At 40.7% G+C, this 22488-nt stretch overlaps 1 protein-coding gene across 2 annotated transcripts; it reads left to right on the forward strand.

The window, feature by feature from the left end:
• Positions 1–8892: 8892 nt before the first annotated feature.
• wt1b (WT1 transcription factor b) lies at positions 8893–20630 on the forward strand (the record flags this gene model as incomplete). Of its 2 annotated transcripts, none has more annotated exons than XM_084067077.1 (9): positions 8893–9289; positions 13318–13440; positions 14465–14564; positions 18363–18443; positions 18580–18673; positions 18917–19064; positions 19513–19602; positions 20201–20293; positions 20509–20630. In XM_084067077.1, the coding sequence occupies 9 exons, from the start codon at positions 8893–8895 to the stop codon at positions 20628–20630; spliced, it is 1248 nt and encodes a 415-aa protein (XP_083923203.1). The 2 variants fall into 2 exon arrangements, with proteins under 2 accessions (XP_083923203.1, XP_083923204.1); XM_084067078.1 differs by having other exon boundaries at positions 18583–18673.
• Positions 20631–22488: the final 1858 nt, after the last annotated feature.

The following is a 22488-nucleotide window of genomic DNA, read 5'->3' on the forward strand; positions in this document are numbered from 1 at the left end:
GTGTGTGTGTGTGTGTGTGTGTGTGTGTGTGTGTGTGTGTGTGTGAGTGTGAGTGAGTGAGTGCGCATTCATGTCACAAGGTACTGAATGCCTGTGGCCTACTTTGTTAGCTGTCCTAGTGATCAATTTTCTGTTCCGTCTGTAGATAATCAATCACACTAAATCCATGACTGAGTAAAATGAGGTGACACACTTTCCTTTGTTAGTTTAATTCCTTCTATTCAGTGCCTAGATGTTCAAAGAGTTGATATGAACCATCTCAGGAGAAATGAAGATGGTATAGCCAAATACCACTGTTATCTTGCCATATCACCTAATGAGCACATGCCAACTTCATACCACTCCAAAGACTGCAGCGATCAATCAAAGTGGATTCACGGTAGTGGTGTTGAGCTATCTCAGGTCATTAATTCCCCCTATGTGGAATGTGTGCTCTGTCTCAACCCAATGGCCACAGCAAAAAAAGAAAAAAGAAAAAGAAAAAAGCCACAATCTTCCAGGAATTCTGACGTTCCCGTCTGGATTGGTCCAGTCAGCGGAGCAGGAATGGGGCTTTGTAAATGATGGATTGGTCTCTTGTCATCAGAATGTGTTTATATTACACACACTTACTGCCTGGGAGGAGCGAGCAGAGGTTCAAAAGGCGGTTAAAACAAAGAATCAAATTTGTCTTCATTTGGGGATACAGTATATCTTTTTTTGTCTCAATGGTAGATGGTACATCTGTAGATTTCAGAAATACCTGTTAAATGTAGTATACCTATAAAACAAAAGTACTCTCCTCTTGAGAACCTCTTTACAGATTCAGTCAAAACTGGTGAATAAGACAGTGACCTCACTGAACTGACGGTCATAGAGATCGTCATAACAGAAAAGGTTCCCTGTTTATAACTTCCCGAGTTAAGGCGACACCTGATTTCTCAGAAAGCTATGAGGAATTTGAAATTATTTGCGGTTTACATGTATGTTCATGTAAACAAAACAAATCTGCACACCAAACATAAATCCTCTAACGTTTCGAGTCACCAGGCTTCCCAGGAAGAGCCTGGTGACTCGAAACGTTATGGGATTTATGTTTGGTTTGGGAATTTATTTTGTTTACATAATGTGCCCTTCTTTAATCCAGCACCCCTGAGGTATGGGATGTGCGTGTCTTTTGCAACCTTTCTCATTTTCATACGAAGTTACTATATGAAGTTACTAACTAACCACTGTACAAAGTGACGAATGAAAGTATGATGAAATAAAATGAGTGATAGTTCAAAAGGTCATTCAGGAATGAACAACCGTTTGAACGTGCTAGGAAATGTATTTTCAATGTTCTACAACACAGATAGGTAAAATGTCCCCCCCCATTGGAATTGAGTTATTTATCGTAATAAAGCATTTATTGAAAAGTGACATTTTTGTTCATTCCGATCCTTAAAATCAATCATCATAAGTTACCTTCAGAATTTGAATTCCACCCCATCATTATGAAAAGCATCAGATCCATGAAATAAACAAAAAACAGCTTGCACACCACAGGGTTCCAATGTCATGATGACATTGGAACTATAATGTTATTTATTGCAGCTACAATAAAAATAAGTGGACCCTTATTTGGTTTGAATGTGCGGCCAAGCTCCTATTAACCACATGAACCCCAGTGTCCCTATTCTGTTCATAAATTAATAAGCGAACATTTGAAGTAGTATGTAAGCCTTGCCGAGCCATAAGGCCCATAGGGCATAGGATTCTGTAGCGTGAGGTGGCTTGATGTACAAGTACATCCCCCAACCATTATGTACAAGTACACCCCCGGGCTCATGACGCTAGTATGTCACAGGAACTTACCCCCAATTCAACCCTTGATGCTGAGCGCCAGCAGGGAGGCATTGGGTCGCATTTTTATAGTTTTTGGTATGACCCGGCTGGGGAATCTGAGCTGGAACATTTAATAGAAACTAGAGGTGCAGGCCACGTAAATAGGCAAACATATCTACAAGTTGCATTGGGACGCATTGTGAGCTTGTAGATCGACTATTTCCACTATTTGACTTAAAACGAAGTATAATAGGGTTTAAAGGGGAATTTTGGACCACAGTTTTCTTACCTTTTCTATGATGTCATGCGCCTCACCGGAAGTCTCGCTAGACAAGATTGAAATCTCGTCTAGCGAGACTTCCGGTTTAGCGCATTCAAGACAATCACGTTGCATAGTGTTCTGTCGCTATGAACGTCAGATCTAAAACATTTTTTTATGAAAACTATTAAAATATGCGATCGAGCGCAAAGCCTATTGCTGCGCGTTTTTAGCTGTGGTGGCGGACCCGTGATGGAGTTATGAAATGTTTCTACTGTACCATTCATCCTATGATATCATAACATCATAGAAAAGGTATGAAAACCGTGGTCCAAAATTCCCCTTTAAGCGGTCAAACAGATTCGTACAAAAACTTTTTCCTGTCAGTTCCCCAAAGAATAACCTAATAATGGTGCTCAAGGGTATGAAAGCATTGAGGAACTGCTGAAGTTCTCTGAAATGTTTTCTGATGACTGTTTGTGTATAGACCACAGCTGCTAGGGTGTGACAGGGTGGAAGAGGCTGTGGTTTACTGTAATGGACTGATAGGGGTGACCTTGGTCTTGACTCAGAAGCACCTGCTGGGATGAAACAGAGGTTATGGGAGTTTCTATAGAGGGTCAATGAGACAATACTATAATGTGTGCTTAACAAATATTCTTGTTCATGTATACATTCATGTTCCTTCATGAAAATCAAAACTAGGCCCCATTAACTCATTGGTATCATATTGTCTGCAAAATTAAGAATGTATCTTATATTAAAGGATATATCCTGTTTAGTGAATCTACCAGTGCTGATGTGATGTCTTTTTCAATTTACTAGGAAGTTATAACTAAGTCCACAGCACTGGGACATTGCTATACTTTGAGATTAATTTTCTTTGAAAGGAGAGACTAAGCATGTTTTTAGTTTTACCATACAAGTTATTTTATTTAATCTATATGTTGTTTCTGCCACGATGTTACCTTTTGTAGTGTGAAGTGCTTTTTCTAAGGCCTAAGTGCAATGCATTTTTCCTAGTGTAGGAGTGTCCAGCCATAAGTGTGTGAAATGAGCTTCTTTATTCAGTTAAAGGTCATAAACAGAGAGCATGCATGGGGGGGAGAAAGCAGGGGTCTTCAGCTTGCTTGGTCATACACTGAAGGATCCAGAGTGTTAATTAAACCCTAACTGTAAAAACAGAATAAATGAACTCTCTGGTCTCTTGTATAGAAACATCACAGACAGATACTAGAGCGGTGTTGTGTCTTACACAGAATCCAATCAAATGTCTGTTCTCTCTCTGATCCTTCTCCACTCCTCTTATCTGCAGTCTGATATCCAGGTCACTTTGAAGTTTGCTGAGAGTTGATAAGACTAAATTAAAAAGTGGATGTTGTTGCCTTACGTTTGGGGGTGATAGAGCGGTTGGACAAGAACAGACTGTCCTCGTCTGACTGTATGCACACAAACAATTGTCCAGACAAGCTTTTGCTGTTTAAGCTTAGGGTTAGGGTGACCTGCAGTACATTTAGCTATGGTGGTTATACCCAATGTTGATTCTTTTTATTTTTTGCAATTGTCCATGCTTTATTTCAGCTAGATACAGCGAACAGAGAGACAGGAAGGGCGAGAGAGAGGAGGGGGGAGGGGGGAGTGGGGCGGGGGTTGACATGCAGTAAATTGTCCATTGTGATTTTTGAAAAATATAAAGTTCTATATATGAAGCAATCATTAAGAACATCAGTAAATAAGTAAGTAGTGTTCAGAGTGGCTTATTGTCTGTATTGGCTGAAAAGGAGCTAGACCCCTGGGTGATGGATTGCTGAGGTTAAGCGCAACAAATATCAGCCATCAGCTTAGTTACCCAAGTTGTGCTATTCATATGCTGAGTTGGCGGTGCAAAAGGCGAATGTTCTACTGACTGAGCTACCCGGACAGTGTGATGAACATCAATCTGTTTATGTAACTGAGAAGGTGGTGAGGACATGGAGGACTAATGCTCTGGCTGAGCTGTGTTTAAATGTACTCATTTCATAAAAGCCACTTAGATAAAGAGGAACTGACTATAGTTACTTCACATTGCTGTATTTATGGGTTTGTCTGTTGTCAGCTTGTTATCAATGCTTACACAGAGAAGAAAAGAAATGAGTGTTCTTACTGATGGCATCAGCACATCAAAATAACATCTGCAGCGTTTTTGTTGTTGCTAAACTCTCTTCAAGGCCCTTTGTGATTTCACAGTGATACTGTTTACTGATGACTAATTTCACTAAATCATAACTAAATCACCACATTTTAAAGGTGATATTGATTAAAAAAGAAAATTGTGGATGAAATAATAAAATGAAAACAGTACATCCACAAATATTTGAAAGGGGAGCAGAATAGCAGTATCACTTTCCGCCCGCAAACAATATTTTGTGAAATACTTTTGCCGGTTCCGAAATGATTGTGATGTGTAGTGTGACATCTAGTGACTGAATGCTGTCTGTAGCACATTTAGCTCACCAATATAGCTCATTAAACCTTACTAACAAAAAACACACATGTGTTATCATACTTAATACACAATGTGTCCCTTTTTGGTAGTTCTCTTCTCAAATCCCCCTTTACGTGTGTTTGTACTCTACTGCCAGTGTATGGTTGATATGTGTTCCTTCACAGTAAAATCCTCAGTGTTCACTTAAAAAACAAATGGATTTTGTTCCATTTTTTCACTTTCCGAGTTAAATTACCACCATGTATTTTATTGTGTTGTTAAGGGTCAGAGGCAATATTGACCGTTTCCCTTCCTCTCCACAGTGGTGTTGTTTTAAACCAGCAGCTAGATTGATGTGAAGAATGAGAGTGTATTTGGGGTCTACCATCCGTCATAGGAAGTGAAAGGGGTTGTTTTCTCCTGCTGGCCCTCATCACCTTTGATGAATCCCTGCTGATGAAGACTCCACTGGGGAAGACAGAGCCAGCGTTCGCCTTGGGTCAGAGGTAATTGCATTCTTTTTCCTTTCCCATTCTTATTGAGATTTTTATATATAGGAACAAACTTTTGTGTGTTATTTTAGTTTTTAGAAATGTTTGTAGTGGGTGGACCACGCAGGACTTTCCAATAGTTTTGGGAACAATTAATTTTCTCAGCTACTATTTTCAAATGGGCTACATGGACATCTCCAGAATGCCTTGGTGTTCCTTTGGGGATAGGATCTGCCTTTGCACTCATTTTTGTCCTAGAATAGAGTGAGTCAGAGATCACCGTGTCCCCTTCATGACCACAGCTCCCCATCTGAATTGAGTCTTAAAGCTGCAATCCGGAACTAATCCGGTTAATGAATAACATTTCATTTTAACCAATCTGTATATGGAGTACCGAATGTTAATACAGTATAATTAGCACATCTATAGTAATGGGTAGGACACCTACTGGGTGATGAGTAGTACTGCCTGAAGATCATAAGTGCTATGTCCCCCCCAGCCAAGCGGGGACTGCATCTTGGGCTAGCGGTTGGTCTCTCGTGTGTGAAAATCTGGGTTCAAATCCTGGGTAAGACATAAAAGTTATGGATTGTAGTTTTAACTTTGAGGATGTGTTGCAAGGTTATGAACACTCCACAGGATGTTTTCAGCTGGACTCTCCTGCTGAAAGACGTGTAATCGCTGGTCTTTACTTTTTTAAAGAGTTGGTAAAAAGAAGGGACTTTAATGTAACCTACATTATCAAAACTTGTGAGAAAATATTCCATGTGTCAAAAGGACAGAAACAAATCTGATGGACAGTATATTTGAAAAGAAAAAAAAGAAAAACTTTTAAAGACCTCAAAAACCTTCTAATGATTCTTTTTGAAATTGGGTCCTAACCAGTGCTCCTAGTAGCCTACCTTTTTAGACAAGCCTAAAGCTCAATTCATACATCATTACAAAAGAAGTGATCTACAAGTCAACCACATGAACGCTAGCATCCCTATTCTGGGGGGAACATTCAGCGAAAATATCTACAAGCTCACAACGTGTCATGTTGCAATGCGTTGTAGATTTGTAGATTGTTTATTTTTTGGTTTAGAGGGAAAAAATAGGGGGCCTAGTATAGACCTCTGGGGGACTCCGGTCAACTAAGATTGGGTTTAAGTGGTTGCAAGCACACTTTGAGGTGCTAAAGTGCTGTGTGCATGGGTCCGTCTTCTAAATGTAGGAGATGTAGTGTGTGTGTGTGTGTGTGTGTGTGTGTGTGTGTGTGTGTGTGTGTGTGTGTGTGTGTGGGGGGGGGGGGGGGGGGGGGATAGGCAGTCAGGAACAGGCCTTTAGTCATTCATAACTTGTGTTGTGTTTTTGTTATAAAAAGAAATCCTTCCACATGACATGAACATCCAATGCAGTGTGGGGTATCTTACAGCTATCGGCTAATTACCTGCATTATATTATTATCAGAAATTGAAATGTTATCTAATTACTTTAATTTAATTTAGGATTAATTTGCCACCAAAAGACAAATATTCATAACAATTCATTCCAATTTACTGAAAGTCAGAACTTTTGTTAGTACAATTGACTGCATTAATGCAAGATTGCATCAAAATAGCATCAACAAAACTGTAATGTCTATAATGTCACAATTTTAATAACATTGTCCCATTATTAACAATCGAGAAACTATTTCCTTAAGTTTTCAATAGTAACCGCAATGTAAATTGCAATGATTATAGTTTGCTTTTTTACAGTTAATGGAATACAAAAAACTTCTTATGTTTTTTCATAAATGAATGCCTACTTTGTGTAAAACAAAATTACCAAACAAAAAGCTCACAACCCATAGCATCGCGACGCGCTGTGAGCTTATGGATCTGCTATTTTAGAAGTTTCTTGAAGTGAAAGTGAAAGATAGGGCAGCATATATTTAACCAATAAAAAACATTAAAAAAAACGTGCAACTAACTAAAATAGAACACAGGTTCTTTTTTCCCATTTCCTGAAAAGTAGCCGTTTTGGACATACAAGATTTCCACCCAACAGCGTCGATATTATACCACTGTGACACGAATCATTTAAGAGAGGGGTACAACTCAACTCCCCATACAAAGAGCCATAGCAGCTGTGCTGAAACCTTCTCTGTGATACTGCATTCCTCTGAAGTTCCACACTGAGTTAGGTTTGACTTAAGGTCAGCACCTCTATTTCTTAAACACACGCACACACGTACGCACGCGCACGCGCACACGCACACGCACGCACGCACGCACGCACGCACGCACACACACACACACACACACACACACACACACACACACACACACACACACACACACACACACACACACACACACACACACGCATACGGTACATACTCATATTCTGCACACACCATTGACCAACATACACACCCACATACTCACACGGATGCACACACACACTTTTTTTTTCATTTCAGCTGCCCCTCCTCACTGCAACAAATATCATTTAGTATGATATGGCACTGCTCCAAGGCTGTCTAAATACTAAACCTCATGCAGCTTTGTGTCAGCCTATATATTAGTATTAGCCTTTATTAACAGTACAGCTTTAAATATATAATACATAAAAACAATTATTTTATGTTAACAAAGTGTTATATACTCGTTTTGATTGCAGAGTAAGATGTTGTCACTCCTTCCTTTTTTTTATTATTTAGAAAATCGTCTATATTCCAGGGAAGTCATGAGACAGAAATGGTGATGAAATGCATTCACACTGAGGCCATACAAGGTTCACACACTTAACTACAGTGGGCTATATAACGTTGAATTAATTAAAGCTAAAATATTTTTCTGTTTTTTGTTTAGTGATTGTCTAATTGACACTGACATACTTGAAGGCCCAATGCAGAGCCCAATGTATTTGATCATAATTGTTGCAGGTCTCATTTTAATGGTGAATGGTTTCATTCTCTTACAGAAACATGCCCAGCAGTCTCACTGCTTTTTACCAAGAGCTCTAAGATAAATTGATCCAACTATCGTGACATTTATGGGAGGGCTCCCTATTGTTTACATATGGGTTAAAAATGGGCAAACTTCAATTGAATAAAAAATGTGACACAAAAATCCCTCTAAAGTCCCTCTAAAACATACACACACGCACACGCACACGCGCACGCGCACGCGCACACGCACACGCACACACACACACACACACACACACACACACACACACACACACACACACACACACACACACACACACACACACATACATACATGCGCCCAAATACACACAATCAAGCACACATGTACACAGACAATGGGAACACTACATGTATAAAGACAAACTATGAGTGGACGTGACATTAGTCAGAATTTACTGAGAGCTGCAGTCTTATGTCTGCTGGGGGAAAAGAAAAGGGAGTCATCTTTTTCCAGACGTCCTCCTTGCTCCTCCCACCTCCCCGTGAGTAAGGCAGTATTTGAGCCTTCAGGAGGGACAAGGCACTGTTGCCCCCACACTATCCCACTTGGTGCAGCAACACATCCGTCCAACATCCATTGCACTTGAGCTTTAAATTGTCCAGACTTTGGCCTCTAGAGTTAACCACTGTCATCACTGCACGTCAGACCGACTGCTCAACAAAGAATACCATAGTGGACGGAGAGAAACATGGCTCCTTAATGGACACTGGTGTTTGTTCTTGTGGAACACTGTGCTGAGGAGAACACAGGCTTTTTCCATCCTATTTTATATTCTGCTGCACTTTTGTGGAGACACCTTGTTCAATCAGATCTTTAAAAGGGGTGTGATTTATTATTATTTATTTTCCCCTGGTGGTTCAGTGTATTAGGATATCAGCTCTTTCCTTGGACAATCACTGGCCGTTCGCTCAGATGCTGACTGAGCCGTGCGGGGCCATGGGCTCCATGGGGTCGGACGTTCGGGACCTGACCCTCTTACCTCCAATGCCTCCGGTGCCCTCCTTACCAGGGAGCAGTGGTGGCTGCGGTATGCCTGTCAGTGGTGGCTCACAGTGGACCCAGCTCCTGGACCTTCACCCTGGCTCTCCCTACAGCTCTCTACCGCCGCATCACTCTCTCATCAAGCAGGAACCAGGCTGGGGCGCCGCAGACCCCCTGGAGGACCCTCACTGTGGTCTGGGGGCTTTCACGGTGCACTTCTCTGGTCAGTTCACGGGCACAGGCCCCTGTGCCCAGGGACCCAGGGTGTTTCCTAATGGAACCTACCTCCCCGGCTGTGTAGACAGTCCACCAGCAGCCAGGAACCAGGGTAAGCATACTGCTCATCTCCCATGCTCACTACTCATCCAACGCTTCTTTGGATTTTATGATCTTATAATCATGTTATCACCATTAAATCTACGTATTACCAAGGGCCATATCCTTTATCTGACTTTAAGCAGTGTGCATCTTTAATTGTATGTGCTGTATGCATCTATTATGTGTTATGCATTATAAATGCCCATTTGGGTTTGATACATGTTGTTTCTAATGTGCTATATTGGGTCAGAAATCGTCCAGTCAGTGTTGTATCCACTGGTACAGTACTACTCAGCTTGATCTCAACTGCTTCTTTTCTTTTGGCCTTCGATTCAACTAACTGAAAATACACTTTGTTATGCTAGTATGGAGAAAAATGTTGGGCAAAAAGGTGCAGAGTGTAATTAAATTCTATTACAAATTGTTATGACACTGTACATGTTGAAGCGATCATTTAGAGGATGACATTTGTCATTTGTCCAAACTGATAATCTGGCAGTTAGAGTTAATTTGGCCTTTTTATATCTCACCTTTGTACTGTATGTGTTTATTGAATGGATTAGCATTAATCCAGAATATTTTAATTTAATGTGCCAATACACATACAGTATATCTATTGTATAAATTAAACTGTTACCCTCACGATTAACTCCTCAGGTTTCAGACTTTAAAGTAATTTATATATATATATATATATATATAAAAACACACACACACACACACACACACACACACACACACACACACACACACACACACACACACACACACACACACACACACACACACACACACACACACACACACACACACACACACAAGCTGTAGCAGGTATTTTATTTATGGTAACTGTTTCCCTGCATATGTTCACATTACTGACACAGTATAGCTTGAACTGAATCACAGTTTGATTCTTGTAGAATCAAACTTCCAGTAAGAGTGAGCATTATGTGCATACTATGTGTTTGTGTAGAGGACCATGTTGACTAGGACAGTCAAGGTTATGGATTGGGCATGGCAGCTATACAGGGCGTGGGAAAACTTGCCCACTGATTTCAACTCGCTTGAAAGGACTTGTCTGATAATCTGTATTTGTGAGTGCCATAGAATACGATAAAGAAACAATGGTTGCTTATGAAGAATTGTCCTTGATGGTGTCTAATTAGTGAATGCAAATGTATTTGTGTGTGTGCCATATAGTATGTTTTTTTTGGTATGTTTTTATGTAGTATGTTTTTTTTTCTCATAAGAGAAAGTCCCTTTCCTTAAACAAAATGAACCCTCAACCATAATACACATTGAACACACACACACACGCCCAAACGCACACACGCATGCATACACACGGACACAAACACGCACGCACGCACGCACGCACGCACGCACGCACGCACGCACGCACGCACGCACGCACAACTGATTAAAATCCCAGATGATGGCCTTTAAATCCTCAGGACAGAAATTGAGAATGTACTATAACATAGGTCTCGGACAATCCCATATTTTTTGTTGTTAAAACGATAAGTTGAAGTCATGCGTTTGCTTTATTACTCCCATTAGTATTTGGGGATTTTTTTTTCTTCTTTACCCAAGAGGGGTCTAGTCTTGACCTCACAAAACGACCCAGAGGAAATAAGCCGTTATTAATCTTAATTCAAATTTAATTTCTCTGTTTCCTGTGTCATTGATATGATTGTATCTTCTGTGACATAATAGAGAAAAACTAAAACAAAGATTTGCTGATGTAGCTCAATGTGTGTTTGTCTTTACACAGTAAAATCCTGTGTTCATTTATCCGTGATCTCTGAGAGTTTACAAAATGTAACTAAACGGACCAGTAAGGGTCCATTTGTGCACTCTCTGAGTTAAATGAACACTGAGGATTTTACTGTATATTACTCAGAGGGCTGGGTCTGCAAGTGACTGCTGACATGCAAGAGTTTCAGAGGAGTCTTGTTTACCCAGTTGAAAGTAGATTTTGATGAACTGGTAGCATGAGCACTGTGCAGGGCTACAGGGATTTAAGGAAGAGAAGACAGCTCACTCTTCTCAGGAACTTTCCAATAACCACCCACCCACCCCCCACCCATACACACACACACACACACACACACACACACACCGCACACGCACACGCACACGCACACGCACACACACACACACACACACACACACACACACACACACACACACACACACACACACACACACACACACACACACACACACACACGCATGTCATCATGCAGTACTTATAACCCAGACATACATGTTTGTATCACTATACTTGTGAGGAGGACATTGACATTTTAGGACGGCATTGAAAATAGCTCAAAATAGGTGAGAATTAATGTATAAAAGAAAGAATGTATATTTCTCTAATTCTACTATACTTGTTTGGCCCTCACAATTATACTAATATATAACACACACGCACGCGTGCGCACACGCACGCACGCACGCACGCACGCACGCACGCACGCACGCACGCACGCACGCACGCACGCACGCACGCACGCACGCACGCACACACACACACACACACACACACACACACACACACAAGGCCCACCCCACCACCCCTTTCCCGGCTGAGGGGTTGTGTACATTGTGTGTCTGTGGTGTCAGTATTGTTAAAGGTATTTATTGCCAGGCTGAGGTGCCTGCTTGAAAGTGTTGGGGTTCCCATGACAACACATTACACTGGATGACTAGTGTTTGTGTAAACACTGAAAACGTATTTTCAGCGACCATTAAATTTAACGTTTCAACCGCTATGGTCTGTGTAAGTGTCTCTGTGGTTATTATCATTAGGGTAAAGTGACTTTTAAATTGAGATTAATTACAAATACAATATTACAATTAGGTTGCCTTGGGAACCAACAGTTCCTGAGCCATGTGGCTCATACAGTAGGTCTTTCCATATCTTGAGGCAGCTTGATGTACAAGTACATCCCTGGACATGATGGCAGTATTTGGTTGGATTAAGGCAGTGGTTCTCAAACTTTTTCATGTCAAGGACCCCGAAAAAATGTATTTGGCCACGGAGGAGTCTAAAAATATTTTGTGCCAGGGACCCCCAGAAGCAAAGATTTGAGTTACAAATGTTCGCTTTAAAATATATATATTCAAAGATTTGCACACATTTTCAAGACTTTTCAAAAATAGCAGATCTACAAGCTCATAGCTTGTATATCTGCTATTTTTGAATAGCCAAAGTATAAAAGGTCATAATTATTCTGATGCTATATTTACACATTTTTCTGGGTACCCCCTGGAACACCCTCAAGTACCCCTGGGGGTCCCCGGATCCCACTTTGAGAACCAATGGATTAAGGGACGGACCCTCAATCCAACCCTTGATGCTGAGTGCCAAGCAGGAAAGCAGTATACCATTTTTTTAAAATACAGTATTTGGTATATGACTCGGCTGAGGATTGAACACCATCCTCCCAGTCTTAGGGCAGACACTTTAAACTGAACTGAACTGGTGTATTACAATTAAAACAACTGATATCCTTAAATTGTCTTGTATTCTGTGTAGTTAAAATAGTGATAGGTTTTATTTTAGTAACTACATTGTGTTACACTGTAAACACTGTAATTACAATAATAACACATTTTTATCCACAGATTATTTGTAATCCAAGAGTTTCAATTTAATCACATTTGTTAGTTCTCAGTTTGGTTTAGCTGAGCACCCATTTTAACCCAATTTAAAATATTTCTGTGGCAGCCAAATCATCTTTTCCACCTATCATAAATATTAAATCCTCGTGGCCAAAGAGAGAAGAAAGAAACAGTTTGTTACAGCGAAAGAGGATTTAGTGGTGGATTGATAAACTGCTCAGTGTTGCAGCCCTGCCAAGGACGTGGAGCCTCTACCAGGCATTCAGATAGAGCTGATCAAGCAGAGGAAGCTTTAAGTCTGCCTCAGAATGGGACATTAAATCACAGAATCTTTCTTCAAAATATAATATTGCCCGTGCTCTTATTTATTCATTCATTCATTTATTTATTTATGTATTTCTTTCCCAGGCTACGGAGCTGTGGGTTTGGATACCACCCCCAGTTATGGCCACACTCCGTCTCACCACACCCCGCAGCTGAGCAGCCTGTCCTTCAAACATGAGGACACAATGTCACCGCAGAGCAACATGGGTAACTATCTATTCTAGGTGCTTATATGGTTGTATCATAGTATATTCTGTGTAAGTGTTTGGTCACCGAATTGACTCATGAGCCTGATAACCCTCCCTGATGCGTCAGCCAAGTTATTATGCAACTCATCATTTCTCATATCAGAACAATATTGCCATTATTGCTATATTGTTCTTTCTCCCTGAATCTGTCTCGGCAATAAGCGCTTTTTCTTTCTTTCTTTCCTCTTTTTTCTTTCTTTCTTTCCTTTTTTCTTTCTTTCTTTCTTTCTTTCTTTCTTTCTTTCTTTCTTTCTTTCGTTCTCTCTCTCTCTCTCTCTCTCTCTCTCTCTCTCTCTCTCTCTCTCTCTCTCTCTCTCTCTCTCTTTCTCTTTCTCTCTGTACATATGGCTAACGGCTTTGTGAATGATAACTGGAGGAAGCAGCTTTATGTGAGACTGTTTGAAATGTCATCATATTGTCTGGGGAGCAATATAGTACTTGAACCTGAAAAGGAGCACTGTTTCTGATTGCTCCATGTACTCTTTGAAACGTCTGCATGCCCGCAAGCATCCATTTGCACAGTGCTGGGTCTGTGTGTCCTCATATGTATGTGTGAGTGTGTCTACGTGTGCCTGTTATATCTTTAAAATGAATTGCTGTTCATCCCTGAAAATGGGAAGTTTGGATAACTGCTGAATGGAAATGTGTGTGTGTGTGTGTGTGTGTGTGAGTGTGTGTGTGTGTGTGTGTGTGTGTGTGTGTGTGTGTGTGTGTGTGTGTGTGTGTGTGTGTGTGTGTGTGTGTATATGTGCGTGCGTGCGCATGTGTTCACGTTTCTTTTTTAATGTATATTGATAAATATGATTATTAATTACATTACACAATAAAATCCTCAGAGTTAATTTATATTTATTTTGAATGTATTTATTATTTCCTTTACCTGATAATGTATGTCAGATATTTGGGGCATGAAACATTTCTTTGATTGAACTGTAACTGTAACAGTAACTGAGTGACAAGTGACCAGCGCCTTTTTCCCTCAGCTGACCAACAGTATCCAGCCCCCCCTCCTATGTTTGGCTGCCACAACCCTTCAGAATCCTGTCCAAGCAGCCAAGCTCTGCTTCTAAGAAACTACAACAGGTACGCTGCTACAAGCAGCTATATAACACGTGCCATCTAAGGGTATTTCAAAACACCCTAACATTTAAAATGTGTGTAGGAGTGTGGAGATTGTAAACCCATTTATATTCCTATTCATATTTACATTATGGCTTTCTTATCTGATGTGTTTGTTACCTTTTTATTGCCTTAGTATTGGGAGAGTGTTAGTGACATGTTTGTGGATGTTGAGCAGTGGTTCTCAAGGGCTCCTTGAGGGGGTTCCATTTGTAGACTCTCAAAGTTTAAGTTTGAGAGGAAGGCTGGTGGGTGGGAGTGTGAGGAGCAGAACGTGGTTCACCTCTCAACAGGCCTTGAGGGCATGCAGCCTGTAATGACATACTCCGTAGGCAGGATACAAGTGCAGCTAAAACAGTTAATTATATTAAATCCATGCTGAGGTACAAAAGCTTCATGCAAAACGTAGCCACGGAAAAACAGAGTTCAGCAACAAAAGTTAGAGATTAGAATGAGCTACAGATGGAACCATGAGCGAAACTAAAGCAAGATGAATCAATAGAGGGGTATATAAAGGGGGTGAATAAGGGGAGAAACAGTTTATCGAATTAATTGATTCAAAAAAAGTAATCGATCGATTTATTATCGATAGAGGGGGGGGTGGGGACACATTGTGAGCTTGTAGATATTTTCACTATTTTAGCTTGACACCATTGTATGACGAGGTATAAAATAGGGCTTAAGTACAACTGCAGTTACACTCCCTTCTCGTCCCTTCTAACCTTCACTATTAGTAATCTTCGGTGAACAGAAATACAGAATCAGACAAATCTATTTAGTAGCTTCAAGATGATTCGATTAATTGAGAAAGTAATCAACAGAATAATTGCTGAGAAAATAATGGAGATCTGCATATACTAAGAGTGAAGACAGAATGTGATTGGCTTATTACCAGGGGAGCTATTGGTCAGGTCTCACTGGCTGAGGGGAAACAAGTGAGGTGAGTACTGATTAGTTTTTGACGGATATTCTGTCAAACAGTGTCATCAATGCTAACCTTTTTTTAAAGATTTAATTAGTTTATGAAAAACACAAAATTCTAAATGAGCAGATCTACAAGCTCACTCCAAGTTGAAAGTGGTTAAAGATTGCGACACATCGGATCTGTATAATTGCAGATACTGATACTGAGTAATATAATGGCAGATATATTGGCCAAACCAATATATTGGTATGGCTCTGATTAGGATGGATTTATTCTGTTTATTTTGGCAGTATTAAATCTTGTTGGTTGGAAATCCAGTGTTTATGAGCAAAAAAATCAGAATTGAGGTGAACAATCTTACGCCAAATGTTTATACTTTGTCGTATGACAGTGCCACTCACAGTGAACAAAGCAATGCAATGACAAGGTATACATTTGCCACACCTCTGCCAATCACAGGCAGGGCCAAACCCCTCCCCGCCAGGGGTGTGTGCCCAACAACACTTCACTCTTTTCATATTCCAGTGCTATTAGCCAGCATACTCATCCCACTCCGTTCCTCCCTCTGGTCCATTCTGCTTTAACTTTTCCCCCTTCTCGTTAATCAAATCAATACTATAAGATTCTTTCCACAAACACCACATGCAACATATTCACTCGGTTCCTCTTGTAGGTTATTTTAGAGGTGTAAACATGCTCTGATGATCCTAAGTTAAGCCCTGCATCTGGCTCTGCACACAGTCTGGATCGGGAAGTCTGATTTGTTCCGAGGTTAAGTGCTGCCCACTGGTGCTCAGCAGGCCAAAACAAACAGAGGGTGATCTACTGCCGATCTGTCTGAATCCACCGCGAGGAGAAGAAGGAGAGAGAAAAAAGCAAAAGAGAAGAATGCTGGAAAAAGTAATTGTTACAAACGATTACGAATGAAGTATAACGGAAATAAAGTATAGCCAATAGGTTAACCATAAACCAGACAAGGGGACGACTCTTTGAACGTATTTATAGTTTCATCAAAACACCATGAAATAGAGACTACATTCCCTGAATGCCACAGCACTTTTTTTTGTCGGAGAGGGGGAACCTGTGAAACCAAAATACCGGAACAGCAGTTGATAAGAGGGGGTGTGCAACGGGATAAAACTGTTCTGCTATTAGAAGTCATGGAATGAACTGGAAACCCTCAAACACTAACACGCGTGCGCGCATGCACGCACACGCACACACACAGAGTATGTGAGATGTCAGTAAGTCTCTCAGTAAGTTTACCATGGTGTCATAGCTGATTAGAGCGCCATCGCCATGCTTCCCGTCAAGGACTTCTGGGGAAAAGCGTTCCAGAATTCCCCTGAATGGGTTCCCTCCTACTCCTAATGATACTGAGGACAGAGTGATGTCATGATACACTGGACCGTGGTGTGCTAGGCACGGATGCACTCAACCCTGTCTGCTGTACATTCACACATTTTCTGTGTGTGTGTGTGTGTGTGTGTGTGTGTGTGTGTGTGTGTGTGTGTGTGTGTGTGAGAGAGAGAGAGAGAGAGAGAGAGAGAGAGAGAGAGAGAGAGAGAGAGAGAGAGAGAGAGAGAGAGAGAGAGAGAGAGAGAGAGAGTGATCCACCACGTTGAAGAATGGCTCACAGCCATTCTTCAGAGGAGTGGGGTGGGCAGACAGGATGTGTTAATAGGACAACCGTTTGGATTTCCCCTCAATGCGATCTCCTCATTGGCCATGCAAGCTCAATCAATCAAACACACAACTGTCCAGTGGACAGAAGTACTCAAATATTTTACTTAATTAAAAGTAGCAATACCACAATATAAAAATACTCTGTTTCAAGTAAAAGGCCTCTGTTCAAAACGTTACTTGAGTAAAAGTACAAAAGTATTGCCATCAAAATATACTTAAAAGTAAAATGTTTGAAAATAGCAGATCTACACAGCTCACAACGTGTCGCGATGCGATGCATTGTGAGCTCGTAGATCGGCTATTTTCAAATAGCGTACGGATAAAATAGGGCTAAAGTGGTTAATGTATGTTTTATAATGTAATAATTTACATCTGCAAAGTAACTAGTAACTAAAGTTTTCAAATAATTGTAGTTTAGTTAAAGTACAATATTTGCCTCTGAGATGTAGTGGAGTAGAAGTAAAAGTACTGAAAATTGGAAATACTCCAGTAAAGTAAAAGCACCTCAAAATTGTACAGTAATTGAGTAAATGTACTTAGTTACTTTACACACTTTTTTTTGCATATGTGCCGTACACCAAGAGAATGGTACAGGCCTGAATGCTTGACCCTGACAGTGAGGGAGTCCAGTTATTCTGTTGATGTTATGTTGTTACGCTGTGGCGGGTGTATTTTCCTGGCATGGTTTGGGGTCAACTTGTCCCCAAAGTTATTCTGAGTGACCTGAACTTTATCCTACAGCATGAAACATCACTATTCTGATGGGAGTGGTCTCTCTCTTCCAGGATGACAATGCCCCTGTCCTCAGGGCACGAGGATTCACTGAATGATTTGAAGATAGTATGAACATGCTGTGAATCATATGTTATGGCCTTCGCAGTCACCAGATCTGAACCCAATTCAGCACCTATGGGAGCTCCCCACCAACATCATCAAAACACCAAATGAACGAATATATTGTTAGAATGTGTTCCATCCCTCCAGTAGTTTCAAAGAGTTGTGCAATATTATGCCAAGGCTCATTGAAACTGTTCTGGCAGCTCATGGTGGTTTAGAACCATACTAACATAAGACACTTCTGGTATATTAATCCCTATATAAAATATAACTAGTTCACAGTACCATTAACTGCATATGTTTGTATGTTGTAGTGACAGCCTGTACCAAATGGCATCTCAGCTGGAGTGTGTAGCATGGAATCCAGTGAACACGCTTGCATCTTCCATGAAAAGGTGAGTTCTGTCTCACACCAATCAAAGTACTGTACACCATAATGGCCTTTACACTGAAGGACCACTGTCTATCTGTCTGTCTGTCTCACCACAAAGACTTTGAATTGAAATGAACTGTCTTTTCTTTCCACCACAGCAGTCATGGGCCAGGCTATGACAATGACCCTGTGGTTCTCAGCTGCAGTGCCCAGTACCACATACACACACATGGTGTCTTCAGAGGACTTCAGGTTTGAGTTACACATAGAAACATGCGCAAGCACGCACACTCACGCACACACACACACACACACACACACACACACACACACACACACACACACACACACACACACACACACACACACACACACACACACACACACACACACACACGCACACACACACACGCACACACACACAGGCACGCACACACAGGCACGCACACACATATTCTGTGAATTTCCCAGCCCTAATGTGTTGCTTTCTTCCAGGATGTTCGTCGTGTACCTGGTATTGCTCCCCCAGTGATGAGGTCATCAGAGACCAATGAGAAGCGTCCTTTTGTGTGCGCCTATCCTGGCTGCAGTAAGAGATACTTCAAACTGTCCCATCTACAGATGCATGGTCGCAAACACACAGGTGAAATTTATGTCATCTTCTACTATACTAACACTTTTTATTTCATAGCGTTGTTGGGTAGAAACTCCATATTTCAACTTTTTAGTTTTTTTCTCCGTAAATTAACGCCCTATTGTGTTGCACAAAAGTAGTGAAAATAGCATTTTGAGCTTGTAGATAAGCCATTTTAACTATATTTAAAAATGTTGGAAGTTTAAGTAGAGTGGTTAAGTCTGTCTGTGGGTTTTATAGATATTAAACCAATGAAAAGTATTAACAACAACTATGACTAATAATAACTACATTGGATCCATTTGAACACTGGTTGTTTTTTCCGTTTCCTGAGATGTAACGGCCGATGACAGCTTTTCATAGAATAAAAATGTAATATCATTCAAAAGTGAGGCATGACGAAAACACATTCATGTCTTCACAATTGTATTTATCTGTGGTGATGATGATGTTTTAGGAGAGAAACCCTACCAGTGTGACTTCACAGACTGTGGCCGCAGATTCTCCAGATCAGACCAGTTGAAGAGACACCAGCGCAGACACACAGGTACTGTATGTGGTTATCAACCTACTGTACTTAACATCTCTCCTACTCTCCTCCTTCACTCACCATGTCACCTTTAGATATACTTTGAGCTGTATTTGTTAATTGAACTAATCAATTTAATCTATTATTAAAATTTCGATTTTGATAAAAGAAATTCTATAACAACAATAGCCAATCTATAAGCTCACAACGTGTTGGGACTTGTGATGCGGTGTGAGCTTGTGGATAGGCTACTTTCCCTATTTTTGTACGACATCATTGTTCGACGAAGTATAAAATACTGGTTAATCAGACTAATCGATTTAGTTGATGATAAACAATTAATTTGAATGTTTTTGCATTGATTCGTTGATAAAAAAATAAAACAATTATAAAAAAACGTTCTTCTCGATTAATCAAAAAAGTAATCAGCCCTACATTTGTGCAATTGAGTTGTATGCTGCTGTCTCATTTTAGTCACTCAGATGATACATTGCTGAGTGTGTAATCATGTAATCTCACTGTTTAAACTTCTGACCCTTACTCCACCCACATCTTGTTTCTCAACTCTATGTCTCAACTCTATGTCCTCCACAAACACCTCTGCCTGTGTGTACAGGAGTGAAGCCTTTTCAGTGTGAGACGTGTCAGAGAAAGTTTTCACGGTCAGACCACCTTAAGACTCACACTCGGACTCATACAGGTAAAACAAGTGAGTTTACCTTTATTTTCTACTTCTCTTTTGTTTCATATCATCAACATGAACTGAATAGCTTTACAGTTGGTTTGAGACAGTCATTTTGTTCCCCCTCCCACCACCATTAGGCTATCTAAGTACAGTTTGCAGTTGTCGGGTGTTCAAGATGCTGAACACTCAAAAGCAATGACTTAATTGATATTTCTCTTGTCTATCTACTTCCTGGTCAGGCGAGAGGCCCTTCACCTGCCGCTGGTCCAACTGTCTGAAGAAGTTTGCTCGTTCTGACGAGCTGGTGCGCCACCACAGCATGCACCAGAGGAATCTGACCAAGATACAGTCTGCCATCTAAGCTGCAGGAGGTGTAAGAACATTGCGCCAGTCAGTGGAGGAAGGCCTGGTCATTGGCATGTGGTCTTCAGCTACCAGACTACAGCACTGGTTCCTGGGTCTTCAAGATACAGCTCAATTAGCACTTGCCGATGTGATTATTTTGATTTAGATAAAAGATGGAGATTATTTCCCTTCTAATATGTAAAGTACCACAGTCATTCTGAGCCAAGTTAAACAATCTGCTGTGAGATGAGCAAATTGTTAACCCTGTAAACCTTATACTTTGTTGTACTGTATGTAAAAAACGAATAGCCGATCCACAAGTTTGCATTGCGACTTGTTGTGAGCTTGTAGATCTGCTATTTTCACCAAATGTTCACCTATTTTTGCCGAATGTTCACCTGTTATGACATGCCCGGAATAGGTACTATAGGGTTCATGTGGTTAATACGGTATTTGTGATATTTGAATACACTTGCACTGGCGTATTGTATTATTGTGGGAACTGTGTCACTATGAAAATGTGCTGGACCGTATAAACTGGATTTAGGAAATGGAGGGCGCTGCCACCTATTCTTCAATAAGTGGAACACAAAGAATTATTGCTGTGGGGAATGTAAACTTCTTTCTATTCCTGCAGGATGATGCATAGTATTCACATTATTGCTTTGTATATATGTGATATATTTGCTTGCCTTTTTAAACATTCCATTTGTATTTTTGTATGTTTTTACATGTGCATTAAATGTTAATACACAAAATTGTCACGGGGTAGGCTATGAGTAATGTGAAATTGGTGTGTGTGTGTGTGAATGGAGCCATTGGTGTTATACAGGTTAAGAGGCCACCTATGGGATGGGGTCAGACAGTAAAACAGCACCCCTCTGTGACTCTGACAGGGTGCAGGTCTCACACTCCTAAATCTCCGACACACATCTCCATAACTAGGAACATCTGGAGGCCAATACATCTCATTATAAAAGACACATACTTTAGTGTCAGCAGGCAGTACTTCACTATCAGCCCCCTAGTGCATAGCCTGGGCCCCCAATACACACACATGACATGCACGTGCATGTGCTTGCTCGCACGCACGCACCCACGCACGCACACGCGCGCGCACGCACGCACACACACACACACACGCACGCGCGCGCGCGCACACACACACACACACACACACACACACACACACACACACACACACACACACACACACACAAATGCTAAATGCACTCCCATTATATTTAACACTTAACATTATAGCTAGGCTACTCAACTTGAATTAGATACTGAGTGTTACTTCCGCAAGCCACATGATGGCAGTATTAACCTTTTTGAGGGAGATGAACGCTGGTTGTAAAACATACATTTCAGACAATAATCTCTTACATAAGATGTGTATGCCCCTTAATATTTGCTAGTATAGAGCCTATTTCTGACCCACCACATACATATGTTTTACATTTAGGATATTTGTATGTTTATATAATATGTTTACAGCAAATAATAAGACATAATCACTTTTAACCATTTTCGTAGGCCTACACTGACTTCATGACAAAATACTATGTAGCCTACTAATGTTTCTATTTTGTTGGTGTTATGTCTTGTCTTTTCTCTAGGCTATAGGCACCACAACTAATTACTAGCCATCACTGATGATTGTTGTTAGAAAAAAATATTGAGTCTTGAATAATGGTCATTTTAAACAACCCCCTTCACCATTATTTTAGTGGTAGCCTACTGAGTGGCCCTAGTAAATGGGCTGCATTTATAATGCCTTCACTGCATTTATAAGCACTTTACAGTGCATTACATTCACCCATTCACACACTGACAGCAAAGGCACCCTACTAATTTGGAGCAGTCAGGGG

This window comes from Gymnoscopelus microlampas (genome assembly GCF_963454915.1).
Source record: "Gymnoscopelus microlampas genome assembly, chromosome: 1".
In the NCBI taxonomy this organism is placed as follows: Eukaryota; Metazoa; Chordata; class Actinopteri; order Myctophiformes; family Myctophidae; genus Gymnoscopelus; species Gymnoscopelus microlampas.